This window comes from Gavialis gangeticus, unplaced genomic scaffold (genome assembly GCF_001723915.1).
Source record: "Gavialis gangeticus isolate Ggan-Ray unplaced genomic scaffold, GavGan_comp1, whole genome shotgun sequence".
Taxonomy (NCBI): domain Eukaryota; kingdom Metazoa; phylum Chordata; order Crocodylia; family Gavialidae; genus Gavialis; species Gavialis gangeticus.
Window position 1 is genome coordinate 60,651,476 of NW_017729004.1, and position 22,536 is coordinate 60,674,011.

The window sequence follows — 22,536 nt, forward strand, 5'->3', positions numbered from 1 at the left end:
GGGGGGTTTGACAGTCTGTTCTTCAGTCAACTTAAAAGGCTCAGATCATGTATTAGTTGTGCCAAACTTAAATAGGCATTATAAGTATCTGATCCATTATTTTGCTAGTCTTACCTTGCAACACAGAGGTTTTTCTAGAAAATTAACGTATGATTATTTAAACTATGGCTTTTATCCAAGTAGTTTAGCTTTGGTTAGCTTCTGTCACACATTAACTTAGCTGGGTTATGAAACAATTTTTAAAATGCCCATCTCGGTAAGACATTTTAAAGTTCATAATTGTGTTTAGACAAAGAGCTTTTTGTCCATGTGTGACATACAGTATCATAGTCTGATATGAGCAGAACTAACTCTGACTTCTGTGCAACGTGGTGAAAATTTCGTTACTGACTTTGTGACCAGGATTTGGTTGTAAATTAATTGTGTAAATTGCAAAGACACTGTGGTCCCAATGAGAGCGGGTCTTCAGTATTCATAAGAAGCCTCAGTAACCTGGGTGTGATTCTGTCTGTGTAGATGGGTCTGTCTGCACTGATCTGATCTCATGCTCCAGGCTTTTGTCTGGAGCTCCCAAGGCTATTGTCAGTCATATGGAAGGGATAACTAGTAGTGGTCCTGTTCTTTAGATGAAATAAAGATGCCTTTATTTCACCTCATTATTTTTATCACTGTAGTTCCTGGAATCGAACTATATAATTCTTGTAAGTGCTGTGAAAATATGAAATTCTACAAAAATGTAGGAGGTTTCTCATTCACGTGACAATTCCAATCTGTTCTAAATTTCCCAATAAATGCCTGGCAGTAGTGCTGCTGATTTATCAATTTGCTTTGCCAAATGCTGTTGTTACTTGCTTACACAGGGTATTAAATAATAAATAGCATTCCATGGAGCTGTCCAATGAATTCATATTTGATTTGTTAAAATGGGTTTCTTATCTTAGTTATGACAAGCTTAAAGCCACACGTTTAAGTTTACTGAAGAATAGTTTCCAATGATGCCATCTGAAAAAGTGCTATGGTCTGGCATAACTGATTTTCTATGACTAAAAAATCCCAAATTCTCTACTTAAAAAAAAAATCCCCAAATCCATGTTTTTCTGCAATTTAAAATGAAACGCTGCTATATATTTGTATATATCAATAAAACACTGTGCAGCTGATCTATTTACAATTTGAAAGCAATTTGGAAGCCACCAGTGCCTCAATCATTATAACAATATTTAAACTCTAAATACCTATATATTCTGGTTTTTGATTTTGCTCCCCAGGATGAGGGTCAAGCTGTGGTTGTCTCTGCTACTGCTTTGTGGTACTGAGCAGCCCTGATATGCTGGGGCTCTTCCCCTGCCCATGCCAGTACCCCTCACTCCCAACCCCTAACCCTGCTAATGCCCCTCACTCCCAACTCGCTTCCCTCTGCCCCCAGGCCCCAGCCCCGCCAGTGTGTGAAGAAGGGGGTGGGTATGTGGGGAAGGGGGGGTATGGGCACAGGAAATGTAGGAGTAGGTAATGGGGTATAGGTGAGGTACAGCAGAACAGAGTTGTGCCCTTTGCTGCTGCAAGGGCAGGGGGCACCTCATCTTGGTGGCCCTGGTAGCACAGCACTCCTTCCCTCACCGGGTCCTACTTGCTGGGCTGCAGAGGCATCTGCCTGGAGCTGTTCCAGCCAGGCTACAGTCCCATTCCCTGATGTGGGTGCAGAAATCCAGGGGAGGGGGCATGTGCTCCCCCTTCTCCTATGCATTGCCTATGCCCCCCATTGTGTAATCTGTGCCCCCCTCTGCCCCCATAGACTTACCTGGAGGGAGCTGCAGGAGCTGTTCTCCATCACTCTGCCTGGATGCCACATGAATGTGTGCACAAGCATGTGGTGTGATACCCCCTGCCCCTTGTGTCCTGCTCCCCCAGCCCCAAGCAGCTCATTGCAAGTTGGAACTCTGCCTGTCTGCAAGAGGAAACCTACTATTTCCTGGGTTTTTCCCCTTCAAAGTAGAAAATTCACGTTTTTCCACAGCAAATGTAATCAATAGGGATCCATGTTTTCCATGCAAAATATATTAATCTTTCAGTGGCTATATTGAATAATCACTAAAATTTAGGAGGAAATCCATGAGATAGTTCTTATTTCTGAGCCAAATGAAGCCTTACAAACCTGAAAACACTTAGGCAAGTGTTTAATTTTCCATATATGAATTGTCCTTTTGCCCTAAATGGGTGTATTCCCATGAAGAAAGTTAGGCTGTGTTTGCAGGACCTGATTTGATACAGTAAAAGTAAAACGATTGAAGGATTTTACACTTCACACAGATGGAATAACTAATAGATGGCATAAGAGTATCATATACTGGCTGTTCCACTATATGTTATTTTCTGGCATAACTAAATACTGCAAAACCACCAAAGTACCATAGTTTAGCTAGTTATGGTTAGCCATTCTGCTTTGGCACCTTCTGCTCCTAGATGAAGGGAAAATGCATCCATGATCAGTAGATATGGGATTGCAGTTTAATTAAATTGAAATAATCTCCTTAATGTCTGTTTTTCAGTCTGTTCAAAGAAGAATTAATTTTTTTCTTACACATATTACTAGATTCAATTTAGGTTTCATGTAATTAATTTTTTTGTAATGAGTTTACTGTTACTCAGACCAGCCAAATTGACAGAATTACAAGCCATGGTCCTCTCTTTATTCATAGAAAAGATATTACATACAAGTTTCCTCCACTAACACTATACATATGCTTCAGTTAGGACCTGGAATGGGAGGAATGGTTGTAGCTCCTGTTCAATTTGTGGACAATAGGAGATTGCCAATAAGAGTCAGGGGACTGCACTCTGTTCTGACTTCGGTTCTTGTTTGGGATTGGTTTCTTTGGGGAGGGAGAAGAATGGTAAGGTAGGGGATAGAGTGCGTGTCTAGCATGTCTGCCATTTACATAACAAGTATTGCTATACTATTGTTACCTTTTGTCCAGTAAGTCCTATGCCGCTGGGGCCTCTTGGTCCTGGAGAGCCTATCAGTCCTGGAGGTCCCTAGCAGAACATAAGAGAAGTAATATGAGTCTGTAGTGTCCCATACGAAAAATGGAGGTTCAGTGTCAGCTTTAAATATCTCCCTTTTTGCTGTTGAATATTTTTATCTTAACATTACTCAATAAACACTGAGCGGGACACTGAAAGAACTACTGAGTAGCTTGGGTGGAATCTCAAATGTTAACAGTCATGAAAAGCAAGGAAGAACAGGATTTCACGAGGAGGCTGTTACCAATAATGTCAGACTATAGTTTAAGGCTTCTCATGGATGTGAAAAATTGCAGCATGTTTGAATCATGAGTGGAAGGAACCAGATAAGCACAAATGATTAAAAGGAAAGGGAAGGCAGTAAAAATACGAGCTAGACATGTTATAAGGGAGGAGAAGGTGGGGATCATTGGGTACTCTGTCATTGTTCCTATTAGGAAGCATCATGCCCATAGTAATTATTTGCAGGACTGAGCATGTATTTAGAAGAAGAGAAGCATGCTTTCCTGTTTTAAAGCAAGTGTATTAAAGATACGGTGGTCCATGGAGCCCCATTATCCAGCCCCTGGTCCTGAACTGGACCCATACACAGTTTGTGCTAGATCAGCCTCATGTGCAAGGCCTAGGATGCAGGCTGCATACTGTGCCCATACTCCTGAGCTCCCCTGCCCACCCCTGGCCAGTCTAGTGTGGGTACCATGTCCAGCATGTCCCAGATTAGCTGGAGTAGGTGCCGTGTGCAGCGCACTTCCTGGATTGGTCCCACATGGGCACTGTGTGCAGTGCAGTCCCGGACTGGCCAAAGTGTGTCACATGTGCTAGATACAGCATTACGTGGTGGGGCAGCTCCATGAGCTTGATCCAGCCCATGGGGCCATTCATATGCCATTCATCTGGCCAGTAGACAGGCTCTGCACTGCTTATGGGGCCAGATGAATTTGACACCCCTGTTTTGGAGAAAGGAAAAAAGGTAGAGGCCTCCCAGATATAAACAAAACACTTAAAGTGAGAGAGAAGCCTCACTGGTACTAGTCATTTCAAAGCAGCAATATTCACCTAATTATTAACTGTGTAATTAGTGATCCACTTATTATTCATTTTGCTTGGAATGCCTACCACAAATTCTAACTGCAGTGAGAAATTATGCAAAAGAGCACTTACTGGTGCACCTGGATGGCCACTGCCTTTCAGTCCAGGTGGCCCTGGTAATCCTGGGAATCCTATTTCACCCTGAATGCAAATAATAGAACCAGAAATTGCATCAGTAATTGGACTACACAAGACAAGATATACATGCAAACATGTGGTACCTAAATAAACTATATGAGATGCTTTTGGGGAAAATAAAATAAAGGGCTGTTCACTTTTGCAATTTTAGCACAAATTTCACAATGATTTGTGTGTTCTGTCACGGTTTTAAATTCTGGAATCAGAAATGGTGCAGAATCTCAGGTTTCGTTTCAGAAAAAGTAAATTTCTAGCATTTATAACAGCAGAGAGAAATTTTGAAAAATGTTAGAGGTTAGGAAACCAGAAGGCCAATTAAAAGAACTCTTTTTTTTTTTTTTATTAAAATCCTGTGGCTTGTTAACTTGGCTCTTTTTTTTTTTAATCTTAATTTAGGATTTTTAAACACTAGAATTTGGCAAGGCTAACATCATGGTTTGCCAGCCTCACCTGTCTAGAATGATGTTGCAGGTTCTGCATTTCAAGTAACTCAGCCTCTCAAACCAGAAAATATTCTGTTAGGGAAGCAGAGAAGTGAAAGAGAAACTCCTATGCAATTCCCTTTGGTTTAGCAAGAAGCTGCCCTAAATTCCACAGATCTCATAGATTTCATAGACATTAGGGCTGGAAGGGACCTTGCAAGATGATCAGGCCCAGCCCCCTGCCCAAAGGGCAGGCAGTCGGCAGGGGTCAAATGATCCCAGGAAGATAGGCTTTTTCCTGAACATCAGTTAGCAGCTACCCGACCTGGTTTAGTAAGGGTCCAATGTTACCCTTATTCTTTTTCCAACTTCCCACATATTTGAAAAAGGACTTTTTGTTGTCCTTAATTTGAGTGGCCAGTTTGAGCTCCATTTCAGTCTTGGCTTTCCTAGTTTGCTCCCTACAGGTGTGGACTAGTGCTGAGTATTCCTCCTTAGTGATGTTTCCTGTCTTCCATCCTTTATAAGCTTCTTTTTATAGGTGCAGGAGGTCCCTGAGTTCCCTATTGAGCCAAGGGGGTCATCCAGCCCTTTTGCTACTTTCTCTGCGGGTCGGAATCAACTTTCCTTGTGCTTCAAGGGAATTAGGAGATTATACATTCTTAGTTTAACAGTTTGACAACTAGACACTTAAGGCCCCTCTACATGTGCCAGTAAAGACACATGCATGGCAGGAGGCATGACTGTGGGATTGAAAATTATTGCAGCATGCTATATTGCCAGTGAAGGGGGAGCCCAATCATGGCAAGAAGCAAGTTCCTGCAGCTGGAAGCCACCTCAGCTGATGGAGCTCAGAGACCACAGCTTTTGTGATCTCCCAGTTGTTGGGGCATGCCACACATCCACGCAGTTGGAAGACTGCAGCAGCTGCAGTTACCCAGCCACAGGGTACATGGTGTGCCCCTACAGATGGGAGATCATAGCAGCTGTGGACAGAAGCCACCTATAAAGTTATTACACATTTTTCAGCAACAACTGTATAGCTTGTTGGACCTTTTTAAGGTGCCATAGTCAATTTGCATGTGTAGCCAGTCTAAATTAATTGTGCAATTAACCAGGTAATTGTGTAAAACTCTTAACATCTAGAGGGGGCTTTATATTTCTCTGCACATCTAAAATTTTGATAACTTTTTACTTTTGAACTATACACCACTGCAAAAAGATGTACATATCAGTTTTTTCCTGTTAACCTCTTCTCTGTAGCACTTATAGGCAAGTTAATTTGTGCATGATTGAGTTTGTCTGCATTTTCATGAAGAACTGAGAATAGAACATGTAAGTTGTCCACTCAGCCACAAGGCATAAGCTGTAGAGGAGGGTGGAGAAAGCGCTTCAAGGACATTCTCAAGGCCAGCTTGAAAAAAATGCAACGTTGACCTCAACTCATGGGAAACTAGTGCCTAGGACCACTCTATATGGAGGAAGAGTCTGCTGCAAGGATCTCAGTTTTTTAAACTTTACAACAACTACATGAGACAGAAATTGGAGTAGCAGAAACAGCATATCATGGACCAAATCAAGAACCCATAGCCAGAAACATGTGCCTGAGTTGCAACAGAGTCTGTTGACCTCAGATAAGCTTCATCGGACATCTTTGGACCCACAGAGAAGACAACAATGGAAAACAATCGTCCTTGACTGCAAGGTATTGCCAGTTATGATGGTGTTATTGTGTCACTTTCCCTCTTTATTAGGTGGTCCATTGGCATTACACCTCTGTTCATATGGACTACATGCCACATGATTAAGGTGTTGTTTGTCTATGTCCATCCTAGGGTTGCCATTTGCTAAAGGCAAACAACCTATTACCTGTCACACAGTGCTGAGATGCTGTAATCACTGCCTACTGTATGCAGCCATCCCAGGCTAGTTGCATATCTGTCCACTTCTGATCCTAGTAAAATGTACATTCGTTTACAAATCTGTTGTGAATTATATTGTGGTATGTGTTCATCTGTCCACATGCTTCATCTTTAACTTAACTGGTAGAAGTTTGTGCTGGGATTCTGAATGCATATGGTTCAGATCCTGCTGCCAAGGTGTTGGAAAGCCCTTCCATGACATAATATATACTTTACTCAAAATTGAATTTAGAAAGTTTTTAAAAACTGTCTTATTTAAAAATAATCAACTATACCATAATAAATAACAAAGCACAGAAGTGCCAGACAGTAGTCATTTCAGTTTCTTGTGGCAGCTTTGGAGTTTGAGACAGCTGGTGATGTGAAGAATAGAAAATAGTAAATTACTAATTTGCTACAGCACTGTTAACTAGAGCTTTGGGGTTTCCATGATTAAAAACATATCATTAAAAAGTTTTAAAAAAAAGGACAGAAAAAGTATGCTAAATCTGGAAGTTTAGCACAAAAGAGGCGACAAGTAGCCATGTGAAAGAACAATTTTACATAATACTTTTACACTAGTCTTAATATTTGCATGATATCTGGCCTAGGATATTGAGAGGTATCTGAAGCTGAAGAATCTTAAGGAGACTCCCAAAACTTTAGTTTTTATTAAAAGTTGCTGTTTAAACTAGAATTGATCAAGTGTAACCACACAAACAGGAGTCTGTGGACAGATGTAACTTTCCACCACTTTAAAAGGGGAGAAGTCCAACTATTGCAAATGAAATGATAATGGAGGTTCCTTATTATTCTTATGAGTAGATATCTGCTTGGCTTTCAATGTTTGTACAAAATTGAGGATGTTTCAAAAATATTTAGTCAGCCGTGTGTGTGTGTACACAGACATGTACATGTACATGTATATAAAGAAAAACCTAGAACATAAGTTTATTCCTCTTTTGTTTTTTTTACTTCAAATCCCATCTCTGTAAAGAGCTGCCAAACAGATGTTTTCATTTAACCTTAGCTGACCATTACAAAAAACTCAGAACAAGATGTTAACATGTTTTTTCCTCTAAGAATTGGGGAAGTTTTCTAGCTATTTCCTGTTTTAAAATGTAGTTAAATCGAAGTCCTGCACTTCAAATCTTTTATAACAACTACATCTAAAATAAAAGGCATATAGTACATCACATATAAGAAATAATATTATTTCTTATCATGGTTCCATGGACTTCTTGTACTCAGTAGCTACAAAGGCAAATTGTCAGGGACTGTAACAGCCTGCTCTCCCACCCTGTCTGTTTGGTCAGCTGGAGTGTTTCAGGCTGTCTATGCCTGCAGCTCCCCTGATTGGCTGTCCCAATTTATACCCATCTGTGTGCAGCACACGTGTCTGCTGTCTTGCTCCTGAACACTTGGGTTGTGATTCCAGCTCCTGATTCATTTTATTTTCTTACTCTGCTTCCCTGTCTCCTTGTCCTCAGTGGCTTCTGACTTGGCCTTTACCTTTGACCTTTACCCTTCCAGCATCCCAATGGTATGATGCTGAATGCCAACAAATGAACAGCCTGAAGTGAGTTAAACAGAGAGAACCCTGCCCTGCAGTAATTGCCAATGCTCTCACTCTTCCTTTAGTAATGGAAAGCTAAGCCATGATAGCTTAGTCCTTGTTTCGCCTGGGGCAAAGCAACCCCAAATTATTCTCACATTCCACATGGTCAAAGCAGACACACAGACAGTTACCGTTGGTCAGGTGATCCATGGTAATTTCTCTGCTCCCTTTTACTCCTCAGTAATTTGTTCATTTGTCCATACAGATACCCACCTTGGCTGACAAAGGGAACAGGAAATGCAGATAATTTTCATTAGTAGAAAAGACAAAAGTAGTAGAGTCAAAAGATTCCAGCTGGAAAAAGAGACTTAGAAAATGCTGTTCATGTTTTTGAAGGATTTCACCAAAATTGAAGAGAATGTGAAGTATGTGACTGGGTCCAAAATGAAAGAGCAGTAGCAGTGACAATGCTGTGTATGGTTGATTTTTAGGATGCCTCAAAACAGCCCACTCCTTTGACAAAAAGCATTGAAGTCTGTATGTTTGGCAATGGAAATTTTCAAACAAGTGTTGGTTGGCTTAACAGATTTCATGGATGATATGAAACTGCATCAGATGTAAACTGCAGAAAAGAAAATGCCAGTCCAATAAGAAATGGCAAGCAGAAGAAATTAAAAAGTTGATTACTATTGTACATGTTGCCAAATAGTGCACTCATTGTAAAAAGTGGTTCTTGTTGTGGGGACAAGAAATCCAAGGAATGACTGACTACACTATTTTTCAATTAATCAGGAGCAGAAAAGCTAATACTACTGATAATCAGTGATGATTCAGCAATGCCATGCTACTTCAAGAATGTACCTTTACTTCATTGCAACTACAGAGTCAACAGGTGTGTGCATAAAGTATAATTTATTTAATGAGTTCTTGTTAAAAGCTGATGCCTTGAAATGGAGACAAGGAACCAGCAAAATTCCTATGCTGACTGACAGTTGTTCTTCACACAACAGAATGATGGTGTAAATTAATTGGCTAATTGTCAAATCTCAAATATCAGTCACCTATGGAGAATCATCACTGAATAGAAGTGCTTCTAGTAGCATTCCACAGGGACTGGTGCTAGGCCTAATACCATCCAGCACATTCATCAATAATTTGGAAGCAAATATAAAATCACTGCTGATTTAAAATTTGCAGATGACACACAAATTGGTAGAATGGTAAAGAATGAGAGGGTGGGGCAATCATACAGAACAATCTAGACTGCTTGGTAAAATGGGCCTGTCAGATTAAGACAGCCATATACAGAGTTATATACAAACCCCTCTGTTCTGCTTCCTTGCAGTGTGGAGAACTGAACATGCAGTATGTGGCACTTCAGACATGTCTGCAGCTCCACATATACTGCATGGCTGTGCTCATCTGGATGCGGTCATAAGTGGCATGTTGGGCCACTTACGAAGATTTTTATTCCTGTTCCCTCCTGTGCAATTCAGCTTATCCAGGTTCACAAGATATTCAGTCTATCCACTTACATGCCCAAATTCTGGCAGTGGTATTCTGGATAGCCAACTTTTTGTATATCTAGGAATTTGATTATGTATGTGAAAACTGAACGGACAGTGGGAGAGCTAGCCCTTCAAGCATTTTCGAAGTCTAGTTCTGGTTCTGTTCCCAGTTCAGCCCAAGAACAAAGCACCCTGGGTTTTGTAATTAGAGAAGGGGCTATAGGAGCTGTAGTTTAGCTACCAATGCATATCGAGAAATGCTGAAAGACTATAAAAGAGCTTTCACTCTGCTCTAAAGCTAAAGCTTAGGAAAGGGCTAAGACTTCTTGTTGAGCTCCTTGGTTCTCTTGTTGATATGAAAAGCTTAGTAAGTGAAAGAGCATGGGGAAGAGACCTGAAAGAATGGTCTAAAAGCTGGGAAAACTACCCTAAGCGTACTGTAATATATATTACTAGAAAACTAAAGACCTGAAGAGAATAGGAACTCCATCAAAACAGGTTAGTGGGCTAGATGGACAGCTCTTGTGTCAAGCAGTGACTGAAAATGGATGCTAAAGCAGTTAGTGAAGAAGGCACGTCAAGAATTTTTCACCCCCTATCCCTCTGACCCTGCAGCTTCCAACATTCTACCTGTGGGTCTTCAGCAAAGGCTGTGGAAGGCTCTGTATGCCCCTGCACCAAATGATGAATCTGGATTTTTACATCAGAAGAAGAGGTTAGTGTAACTTTACTAGTCAGTTAATTGTGTCATGTTATTAATGCCCTGGAATATAATTTGCTGAAGTGTTTGCTTTCTCATTGCTGTAACTGAGCTCAGCGTAGATGTGATTTGAACACAAAAAAGTGCTATGTAATACTGAAAAAACAGGTCCTATGCTTCTCAGATTTGGTTCTCAAAATTAGAGGATATTTCACCCTTAGGCTATGGACAGACATTACACACAAACCAGTTTAAGTGATCAGAAGCTGGTTTAAACCTATAACAGAACAAATGTTCGGTGCACATAAACCAGTTTGAAAATGGCTGAAACCGGTTTGAGATAAACCTGGTTGAATATCAGACTTAACTGATTTGGGTCAGACCAGTTTATGCAATGTCTGTCCCAGACCCGTTGCTGGTTTAAGATAAACCAGACACCCCCAGCATCCCAGCATGCTCTCTGGGCTGGGCAGGGCTCTCTGCTCCACAGCAGGGCTGGCCCCTCCCCTCTGCTCCCTGGCTGCAGCTCCAGAGAGTGCAGGCTGTTTCCCCTCTCCCCTCACCACTCCCTGTTAAGCAGAAATCCCCCCCTCCCCTCTGTCTTGCTGAGGAGGTGTCTGTGTATTAGCTAGCAGAACATATGCTGGCTACAGTCCTGCAGAATCAGCAAGTAACTGGTAATGTCCCTCTGTTTTCTTAATTGGGTGATAAACACTGTTATCAATTCCCTGCTGGGTAATCAGAGCATCCTGGGAGCCTGGCCACACCCCCCTCAGTTCCATGCTGTGGAAGGAAGGGAGGGCTGCTCTAGGCCCCTGCTGCCTTCTAGCCTGAGCCACTGCAGGCATGTGCCTGCATTTCTGGGTTGTCTGTCTGGTTATAAAACTGATTTAGCTTAGCTAAATTAGACTAACCTGCAAAGATTGAATCAATTCAGGCTTTTTGAATGTCTGTCCCTAGCCTTAATGTTTCTTGTGCCTAAGTTTACTCCCACTTCACAGCAATAACAAATTCATGTAATCTGTGAAGTGTTCAGACAAGAGAGAATGAGAATCAACCAAAAGTCCATGAGGGGAAAAGTCTGTACTCGTACCAGTAAGTAAAACATGAAGCTACACACAGAACAATGAGGAGAAAGCAAGATAATGAATAGCTGCTGGTTAAGTAAGCACCTGCCATTCTCTACACTGAACTAGGGCAGAAGTTTGGTGGGTGAAACAGTACATATTTAAATGTAATTAAACTAAACTACATGTCACTTAAAACTGTCATAGGGCTGCCCAACTTGTTGACACAGAGGCTAGATTATATTAAGCACAGACTATATTCCAGCAGTTTACTCAGGGTTAGATGGTCACTAATCCACCACCCTGTCTATACCTGCCCCATAACACTGAAAGTGCAGCTACAGGGGAGGTGCAGTTTTGTTCTTCTTTCTGTCTTTGTGGAATAATCCCATTCAGTGTTAGAGCCAATTCATTCCTGTCCCTCCAGCAGTGCTGGCAGCCCTGTTTACTTGCTTGAGATCACACCATGGGCCAGCATCAAGACTATTCACTTGACACTGATACCTGATATAGTTCTGTGCCTTTCCTGATGGGGAAGGTGGGCTATAACAGTGCCTACTTCTTCCTGGAGCCACTCTGTGCCTACCCTCACCACACCAATATGCATTTTCTGAGCTCAGTTTCCCCCCAGTTCCACATATTATTCCACCAGCCCCTACAATACCACGAGCAGCCCCTTTTCCCTATAAATATCCTCTTTTGTAGTGTCCTTGTCAGGCATGCCATGTAGCAGCCCTGCTGTATTATAATGTATATACCCCACAGAGGTTGAATTAAGGTTATATAGGCAAACTTAATTTTGGCATTTACTACTTTTGAGTACTTGATTTTGCAATATTATTATTTCTTTCTTTTTTATATAATAGACTACTAAAGTGAATTCTGAGAGAAGAAAATAGAAAATAAAATACATGTAACATTTTAAAATAATATGAATCTTGATGCATAATTTGGCAATGGTTTTAAAATAAGTGTTGTAACAAGTTGCATTCATGAGTGTAACTACAAAATGCAGTGTTGCCAATTCATAGTTTTATCATGAATTTTGTAACATTAGATGCTTGTTTTAAAGCACCAGCAGCTGGAATCAGGAAACTTCACAAGAATTGGTTTTCATCAAACATGTAAACATCCGATCATCATGGTAACAGATAAAAACTTAAAAAAAAAAAAAAAAAAAAAAAGAATGAGTGGAAAGACTCTAAAACCACTTTAAAATGGAGCTTGACATGTGTTTGTTTGTTTTTTTTAAAAACCTTCCTAACTTTGAAACTTAACTTACTGTATTTTTGAATGCTTAAGACTGGCAATACTGCAAGACTCACAGCCAAGCTGTTTGACCCTCATCAAAATTTCTAAGTATTGACAGATCTTAGTGATAGGGATAAAGTCCATGGGAATGAGGCAAAGACCATCTGAGATAAATTCAAGAACGTATCCTCCCATGGAATAAGGCATACCTCTTATGTTACGTATGCAAAACAGGATGTACATGGAATAATTATTTATTCATAATTACTGAAGTGATCAAATGTATATAAAAAGTAGCTTATTCCAAACCAAATCCATAAAGAACTGAGGTATCAGGCAGTTCAGGTTTTTCGGGCTTCATCCAAACATTACACTGCACAAACATTAAACACTAAGTACTTCTTGGATGCATCTACACAAGACACTTTCCTGTACAGTAGAGCAAATTACTGCTTATTAAGCATCTGCATCTACACATGCAGACACTTACTGCGCATTAAGTTGCTCTACTTGGCAGTTAATTTGCTACCTGCAAACACAAGTAGCAAATCAATTGCATAGTAATTTTTGTGCAGTAAGTTGCATGTAGAAGGCTGACTGGGAGCAAATTTCTTCCTGGGAGCCTGGATTACTCCCTACCCCCGGATGCTGCCTGCTGCCAAGGCAGGCTCTGCCACCAGAGCCTAGGCAGGGACAATGTCCCCCTACCCCAGCTGCAGGGAGCATGCAGCCCCCACTCCGTGATCGTGGAGTGGGGGCAGGAAGCAATCTCCCAACCAGCTTTGGGCTCCCTGTGTGGGCAGTGATGGACATGGGACTGGGACCTGGCCTTGACTGGGACAGTTCCCAGCCAACCCTGGGCTGCACGGAAGTCTGTATGTGCAGCGTGGAGGTGGCTGGGGACTGTTCTGTTTCAGGCAGTCTCCAGCCAGCTCCATGAGCAGAGGGTGTCCCAGTTAAGGGCAGGTCCCAACCCCATGATCAGGGGCAGAGGGCTTGGAAAGAACTGCAGGGGAGGGAGAGGTCCCAGACCCCTGCCTTGATCTGCTGGTGAGGTAGCTAACAGTGAATCCCCAATCAGTGGACCAGGGCCAGGATCTCCTTGCTGCTCGGGTAGGGGGACACTGTTCCCACCCAGGCTTTGCCACCAGAGCCTGCCCTGGCAGCAGAAAGCTGCTGTGGGTAGGGAGCAATCTCTTAGCCCATGTGACAAGACAGCTGTATCCTGGCCCTGTTGTCCCTGCCAGCCCCTGGTCTGGCACCCAGGGAGAGACTAGAGCTCCTCCTGGCTGCTGCAGGGAGCAGTGCATCGTCAGAGGGGGCTGGAGCAAACTACTGTCAGGAGCAGCAAATCTGCTCCCAAATGGGCACATGTATAGATGCCTGCCCATGGTGGGTTTACTCCAGAGTAAACCCATCTAGCAGCATTTGCACATGTAGATGCACCCCTTGCATTTCTTCTTATTCCATCTCTTCTTTGAACTACCAAGCTACATACCTTTGGTCCCATTATTGAATTTCCAGGGATTCCATCCTCTCCCTTTTGCCCAATAGGTCCTGGATCTCCCTATACACACAAAAAAAATTGATTATATACAGTTTTCACTCTAAAGCAGCTTGAGATATTCATATACTTTTGGTAGTAAAATGATAATGACTTGGTCTACTTAGGAAGCCACCAATATTTTTCAGAAAAGTTTTCTGGTCTCCTTTACTCTTCTACTTGTGAAACAAATTTCAAATGCTTAGAAAGTGTATTATGCCTTGAAGATTGAATTTGAAGACCAACTGTTTTAAAAATGTGCTAATTACATGATGGGCCTGTGGCTTCTGCCAAAGTAAATCAGGATATGTGGTCTCTTCCAGAAAGAGTTGTTGGTGCCAGGTCAGCACAATTTTTCGTCTTTCAGAAGTTCTGCAGGAGGACAAAAGTAGCCCAAACCGTGGCTAGTTTTGGCCATAGCAGGAGTATGGCAATGAAGCCCAGGAGGGCATCCAGATGAGCACAGTTGTGCGGTGTGTGGTGCTGTAAACACGTTGATTGCTAAGGAGAGGCTGAGGCAATCGGGCTTATTTAGTCTGCAGAAGAGAAGAGCGAGGGGGGAATTGATAGTAGAGTTCTGGTTCCACAGAGGATGGAGCTAGACTTCTCAGCAGTGACAGATGACAGAATAAGGAGCAATGGTCTCAAGTTGCAGCAAAGGGAGGTTTAGGTTTGGTGTTAGGAAACCCTCTCTCACTAGGAGGGTCTCGAAGCACTGGAATGAGTTACCTAGAGAGGTGGTGGAATCTCCTTCCTTGGAGGTTTTTAAGGCCCAGCTTGACAAAGCCCTGGTTGGAATGATCTAGTTGGAGATGGTCCTGTTTTGGGCAGGGGTTTGGGCTACATGACCGCCCTTCCAACCCTAATTTTCTATAATTTTATGATTAACAGAGTAGGGTCAGATGCCTAAAAAATAAAGAGCCTTCGCTAAATTGATTCCTTGACCTCTTTCCTGGGGCCATTAAAATCTGGTTCCATCCAGTTCCAAAAGTTCCCATGAACCAAAGACATTTTTAAATGAAACCAGAGTCCAATTATTAGCATGTCAAATCAATCATCTATAAATATTGGGCCTAGGGCAAGCAATAAGTTGGACCTTTTCCAAAGCTTGGCAGGAAAAAAAAAATACAGCAAGAGTCCCCAGGAAAACAGAGATGCCTGGCCAGCAGACTTGTTATTCCTAAATCCAAAACTGTGTAATCATTGTCTTTATTAGTACTAATAAGTCTTTACCATTCCATATCCTAATAAAGCTTTTGAATTGTGACTGGAATGGTCTCATTGATCAATTAATCTCATTCCTAACCACAGGTCCATTCAAAAGGTAACAGTCTCTGGGCTCAGATTTGAGGTGCTACTTGCATAATTCCTCAAAAGGGCAGTATCCCATCAAGAGCTATATTTCTTTCTTTTTGAAATATTGCACAAAAAACAAAGTGTTCAGCAGAACATCCTAGATGTTTTCTAGCAAAATAACCAACCTTTTTGGACTGAGAGCATTTTCTTTTCCTACATTCTGAGTGAAGGTGGCACTGTCAGCTGGGGGTGAGGGAAGAAGAGGTCTTTGCAAAACCATGTCAACAGTTCTGTCACAAGTTGCAAAACCAGGCTCCACGGTGTGCTATCTCATAGCTCAGGAAAAGGCAGGAATACTTCTTGCTCTCAAAAGTGCTTTATTTCAACCGTTAACACACACACAAGGATGGCTAACAGCTTTCTGTTGATGTTTCAGTCAGCCTTCAGGGAGGGAGTTAACCCTTACTACTCCACAAGGATACCTTGTGTGCCCCTATCATACTACTCAAAGAATGGCAAACTAATCAGAGAGAAAGGAAGCCATATATTTATTTAAAGGTAAAAGAAAATTGGGAATAAGTAACTTCAAGTAGATAGTTATCCTGTCTGTAATGACCAGAAAAAACTCTATGCTTATGCCTTGTGGATCCCACTGTCAAAACTAGACAATGTCTGAATGTTTAAGAAGTGATTAAACTGCTAGCATGATTAAACAGTTCCTGAGAGCTGCCTAGAAAAAAAAATGAAGATTTTCTTTAAAAAAAAAAAAAATAAAAGTCACACGGGAAAACTTTCCAAAGTACTTAACCCTTAAATTTAGACATAATTCTGTTAGCAAGTCATGGTCAGTTTCACATTTTGCTCATGTGAGTAGTCCTATAACAGCAAATTGTTCATTTGAATAAATTGAGCAGGATTTGACTCTAACAATATACTATCTAATACTTGCTTTGCAGTAACACCTGCAGGCCATGTGACCCTGAGATCCATGTTGGAAATACTTATTGCAGTGAGTGAAAAGCCTTGTGCACAAAGCACATTGACCCTGGTCTGTAGGGAACTACTGTAACATTCAGGAAGACACAGCCTTCGAGACACTGACATGACCACATCTAGTATTGCCTTAATGAGAAAAACGTAGGCTTATTCTACAGAATGTAGGCCTATTCTAATGTGACTAAAACATAAAATAGATAGGGGATGGATTTTAAAGAAGATGGCTGCTATTTAGAAGCACAGAGTTGGAAAGATCATCAAATGCAATCCTTTTTACAGATAAGGTTCCTACACCTCCTCCCAGACAGCTGCCTAAACAACCTCTTCTTGAAACCTCCAATTAAGGTGATGCCATAATTTCCCTGGGAAACTCGTTCTACTGTCCTGCTGTTCTCACTGTTTGAAAGATGTTCCTGAGAATTAATCAAAATTCCTCTTTGCTACAACTTAAACACATTGCTTCATATCCTGCTGTCTGTGGAAAGGAAAGGAACTCCTGTTCTCCCTCTTTTATGGCAGCCTTTCAAATATTTGAAAGCCACTATCATATCCCCCCATTTAGATTCTTTTCTCTAGACTAAATATACCTAGTACTCTTGACTTTTTCTCATGGAATTTGTATTTCAACTTTTTGGCTTGGTTGTTGAATAGTATAATGCTATAATCTCCCATGTCTTACATACAGTGCTTCTGTTAACAAAGCCCTGAAACATTTGCTTTTTGTGGCAGCATCACATTGCTTACTCATGCAGTTTCAGACACCATAATCCTTCTCAGCAAAATCACTGCCTGTCCTAGATCATTATCCCCCTTTGCATCTTCTCTAGATATAGTGCCTTACCTTCACCTATGGTGAATTTCATTTTCTTGTCTGGTGCCCAGTTCTCCAATTTATCAAGATTTTTCTGAATCATAATCCTATCCTGTCAAAGTTTTTGCAGTCTCTTAATTTTGTGTCATCTACAAACTTGGTCAATAAGCTCTTTAATCTCACATGCAAGTCATTAACAGCAGTGTTTTAAAACACCTGTCTCAGAATAGATCCCTATGCCTACTACATTCCCCTTATCCACCAAGCTAGTATTCTTGACAAAACAATTAAATCAAATTGGTTTGGTGTGATTTTGTTTTTAACAAAAAAAGTTGACTTGATGATCATCCCTTTATCCTCTTAATTTCAGAGGAGGAAGTTAAACCACAGCCACAAAGGAAAATTTGTATACTTTTGTGGATGAAAAAGTGTATTCATGATCCAGTACGGTGTTAAATAATCTCCATGTTAAATAATTGATTTGCGATGCTGGCACCCTTCAGTCATCTCGCCCAACCTCAGCCCTGGAATTCAGCCCACCTTTGAATAGTCTTGCCTCCATCCACAGAAGGGAATCATGAACACATGAAGGGTCCATCAGTTAACTAAGATGTAACGTTTCCTCTTCAAACGCAGGTAGCAAATTTAACTGCTGAGTAGTTACTGCACAGTAAGGCATATGTAGACAGCCAACGGGGAGCAAATTTGCTTCCAGTCAGCTATGCAGCAGAGGCAGGAGATTGCTCCCAGCCCCTGGGAACTTTCTATTACTGGGGTGGGCTCCAGTGGTGGAGCCCAAGCTGGGACAGTGTGTCCCTGCCCTGGCAGCAGGGAGCTCTCAATCATGGAGCAGGGGCTGGGAGACTGCCCCTAGGAGCTGCCTGCTGCTGGGGTGGGTGATCATTGAACCAGGGCTCGGAGCTCCCTGCTGCTGGGGCAGAAGGACATTATCCCAGCCCAGGCTTTGCCACCAGAGCCCACCCTGGCAGCAGGCAGCTTCTGGGGCCAGGGAGCAATCTCGCAGCTGCTGCTCCGATCACAGGAAAGCAGTATCGCAGCTGATAGCTCCCTGTGCAGAAAAATTGCCCACCCAGCCTGGAACTGGCTGGGGCCTTCCCAAGACTGGGACAGTTGCCGGCCAGCCCCAGGCTGAGCGGGGGTGTCTGCACTTGGAGCCTGGAGCTGGCTGGTGACTGTCCCAGACTGTTCTGGCTGGCTGGGAACTGTTTCCAGGCTGCTCCCACTGGGAGCAAATCTGCTCCCAAATGCCTGCTTATGTGGATGCCTGCCCAGGATGGGTTTACTTCCCAGTAAATTACTGTAGAATAAACCCATCTAGTAGCATTTGCATGTGTAGACATGCCCAGGGTCCATCAACTATCTCATGTGCGCCTCAGTGACCTTTGTCTCTGGGTGCTAAATCACCTCTCTAGACAGTGGCCACAAGTTGCAATGAAATTACAAATATCACATATCAATTTACAACATTTAATTCTTGTCCTTATTCCTTATTAAATTAAAGTCAGATTTCCAGAATGCCATAAGAATGGCAATGTATCTAGTGCGCTTTTTTGTCTATCTTATCCCAAGGGAAAAAATTCCTGATCCAAAAATCTCTTAGTCCAACCTTTCTGTCTCAGAAATGCTTTAAGTTAAATTACACTTTATTATGGTACAAATCATGGTATAACAACAGATAGTCATTAGTCTGCATTAAACAAAGATGGTCAAGTTCCACCCCTGTCCAATTACTGCAATTTTCAATGTATTGATTTCAGGTGCGATTAAAAATTATTACTGGGTGTGTCTAAACAAGATGCTTTACAGTGCAGTTGACTAATTGACTGAGTAGTAAAGTGTGACCGTCTACACATGCAGACACATACTGCCCAGGCAGTTAGTCAACTGTGAGGTTAATTTGCTACCTTCAGATGCATGTAGCAAATTAAACACGGCATAGTGACTGCTTAGTAATCCATGCATAGACAGTTGGCCAGAAGTAAATTTGCTCCTGGTCAGCCCAGGCAGCAGGAGTAGGAGAACAATCCCCCTCCCCTAGGTGGGAAATTGTTTCCTTCCCTGGGACCTACCTGCTGCTGGGGTGGGCTCGAAGTTGGGAGTCCAGCTGGGACAGTGTACCCCTGCACCAACAACAGGCAGCCCCCAGCTATGGCTTCAAGATTGTAGGGCTGCGCGAAGCTTCGGTCGCTGATTCAATTTGGCAGAGATTCAACCTGATTCAGCGGCCAAATCTCCAAATCTGAATCAAATTGGAGAGATTAACCCTCCAAATCAATTTGGAAAGATTTGGTGATTCAGACAGATGCAGTTTTAAATGCTTTTTCTACATACCTCTAGGTAGCAGGCGGCTCGTGAATGCTGCGATGCTGGGGCAGATGGAGCGTCCCACAGAAGTGCGGGGGGCTCCCCAGCACACTCGACAGCAGACCTGGAAGTGGACCAGAAGCATTTCCGGTCCACTTCTGGGTCTGCCGGGGAGCATGCAGGGGGGCTCCTGTGGCTGATCGCTGAGCCAAGAGAGCACGGGGGGCTCCCCGGTGAACCCGGAAGTGGACCAGAAGTACTTCCGGTCCATTTCTGGGTTCGCTGCCAAGCACGCAGGGGGGCACCCCACACTCCTATAGGTTCCATCCACCCCAGCATTGCAGCATTCATGAGTCGTGCCTGGTACCTCAAGGTATGTAGAAAAAACATTTAAAGCTGTGTATATATCTGAATCACTGATTCTCCGAATTGGCATTGAATCTTCAGATTCAGCCAAATGTAATCAGGGACAGTGTTCCAAATCAATTAATTGAAACACTGTCCCCAATTTGGGCAAAATCCAAATCAAATAGGATTTGCACACCCCTACAAGATAGCTCCCTGCCCCTGAGCTGCCTGCTCGGAGCTCAGAGCCTGGGCCTAGACAATGGCCCCCTGCCCCTGACAGCAGGCAGCTCCTGGGGGCAGGGAGTAATCTCCTAGCCCTGACTGTGATCGTGGAGCTTGTCCTGGCCAAGCTCAGAGCCCACCCCAGCAGCAGGCAGCTCCCAGGGAGAGGGAACAATTGCCTATCCTCAGCTTCAGCTGTGGAGCCGGGGATGGGAGCTGTCTGCTGCCAGGGCAGGGGGACATTATACAGTCTCCAGCAAGCAGATCTCAGATGATTTACCTTTGGTCCAGGTGGTCCACGAATAGATGGTCCAGGTGGTCCAGTTGAGCCTTTATATCCGGGCTCACCCTACAATAAAACAACTATATCTCAATTGCAGTTTGAAGTGGATATTTACATATTTTTCCGTTTACTTGAAACTTAATTTTCAATACTTTCACATAAGATAAAAGAATCAAAACACATAAAATGGATTGAGAGAGACACCTAGGTTGCAATGAGTAATTAATCTAGTTTGTACAAAAATTCTTTATCTTTAAACTTTTTGATAACTGAGTTTCAAGCTTGAAGCCAGCACTGATTCAAATAATTATTTAAGAGAAATGATTTATTTGAATTCAGTCTTCTGACTGACTGCTGCTTGCAAGAACTGTCAGAACAATATGAAATGTGATTTGAATTACTTTCCTGGTCAAAGCAGCTATTTATTATACACAAAAGCTACATTAAAAGAATGTTAAAGTTGCAAAGCTGAACAGTCAAAAATTAAGAAAGGCTAGAATTCCTGTTACATGTGCAACCTTAATTTGGCCTTCTTGAGTATAGGCAATAACAAAAAGGCTTTAATTATATGGTCACACAACATTTTCCTGAGGGTTTCTGCCTCATTCAGTACTTAGGATGAAAATATTTCTCTGTTTTTCCATCTTTCTATGAAAGTCTCATAGTATCAGAGTCTTGAAGAGGTGTTGATACAGTGTACCAAAAGATGGAATATAGAAAAAGAACAAACCTACTTTTGGTCCTGGAGATCCATGAGATCCTTTAACACCTTCCAGTCCTGGGAATCCTTTTTCTCCTTTCTCACCCTGATCAAAACATGCCATCTTAGTTTGCATCACTGTAAAGCTCTTTTCATGTATGGTAAACAGTTTGTTTTAAAAGCACCAAGTGCCTTAGATGCCTAATTCCCATTTGTGTCTTTGAAGAAATCTTTGTAAACTCATAAATTGATATTAGGCACCAAAAACTATGATTTCTTCTGAACGCATTTACTCCCCACTGACTTCAGTGAAATTTTGGACTTAATTTTTAGTACTTGTGCTTTGTAAATATCTAAGCTTTCCACATGTACTCTTTTACCATCTGATCCTACCGCACTTACTCTGAGTTAAACCTTAACATCTCAAACATATAAACTGAGACTATTACTTGCATGAGACAAAAAAGTAATTAAAAATGTATGTCAGTCATTGAACTATCATTCAAATAACGATATATAACCTTGTTTTATTTCTTAAGTATGCATGTATGTTCATACCTTTTGCCCAATGTCTCCTTTTCCAGGTGGTCCATCTGGGCCTCTTATACCTGGTTGTCCTTTTTCCCCCTAAAAAGAATTATACGCATTATCACATTAGTAATTCTGCACCACGGCAGTATCCACACAGACCACAATGCTGTACTTTCTGTATCTACGTAAAGCAACTTTCATTCTTGTTCTGAAGAGTTTGCTTGAGATCACTGGAAATTTCACAGTGGGAAATTGTTTGAATTGAAATATTTCATGAAATCATGTTGATTTCATTAAGTCTTCTGATGGAAAGATTTAAGATTTGTTTGTTGCTTGCCAGTGGTGTCCCTGTGCTAATAGCTCTGCCACAGGGAGCCTGGAAGCCCTGGAAGTGCCCACTCATGCCAAGAATTCCAAGGCTTTCTGTTATAGCACCAGGAAGCCCAGTTTGAGCTAAGATTTCTGAATTCTCAGTTTTTTGTAGACTGCCAGGCAGGCAGACCTCACGGGGCAGCTCAGCTTTTTAACTTTTTTGAGGGACAGAATGTTGGTTCTCCCTGTCTATCCCCATGTGGTGGGAAATTAGGGGTTTTTTTCTCATGGAATTTAGTTATGTGAAATTTCAAAGTTTTCCAAGGAATACCAATTCTAGGTTCCAGGCGATCCTACTGATTGACTATACAGATTTGGTGGGTTCCACCAGAGTTCCCCAGTAGCACAAAGTCTGAATAAGGGGTTGATTTTTGTGGCACATGATATTTGTAACCCCATGGGATCAGGAAATCAAGTGCTGGTCAGCATATCCCACAAACAGGACTTGGGCAAG

The 22,536-nt window shown here is 42.1% G+C and overlaps 1 protein-coding gene across 1 annotated transcript in view; it reads right to left on the minus strand.

The window, feature by feature from the left end:
• Positions 1-22,536, minus strand: part of COL28A1 (collagen type XXVIII alpha 1 chain) — a 193,180-nt gene that overhangs the window by 69,073 nt on the left and 101,571 nt on the right. The window contains exons 20-25 of the mRNA XM_019508467.1: positions 21,738-21,806; positions 21,214-21,285; positions 20,477-20,545; positions 14,154-14,222; positions 4,183-4,251; positions 2,965-3,033 (exon numbers count right to left, since the gene is read on the minus strand). Coding sequence (XP_019364012.1) covers positions 2,965-3,033; positions 4,183-4,251; positions 14,154-14,222; positions 20,477-20,545; positions 21,214-21,285; positions 21,738-21,806 — 417 coding nt within the window. The remainder of the gene's footprint in view (positions 1-2,964; positions 3,034-4,182; positions 4,252-14,153; positions 14,223-20,476; positions 20,546-21,213; positions 21,286-21,737; positions 21,807-22,536) is intronic.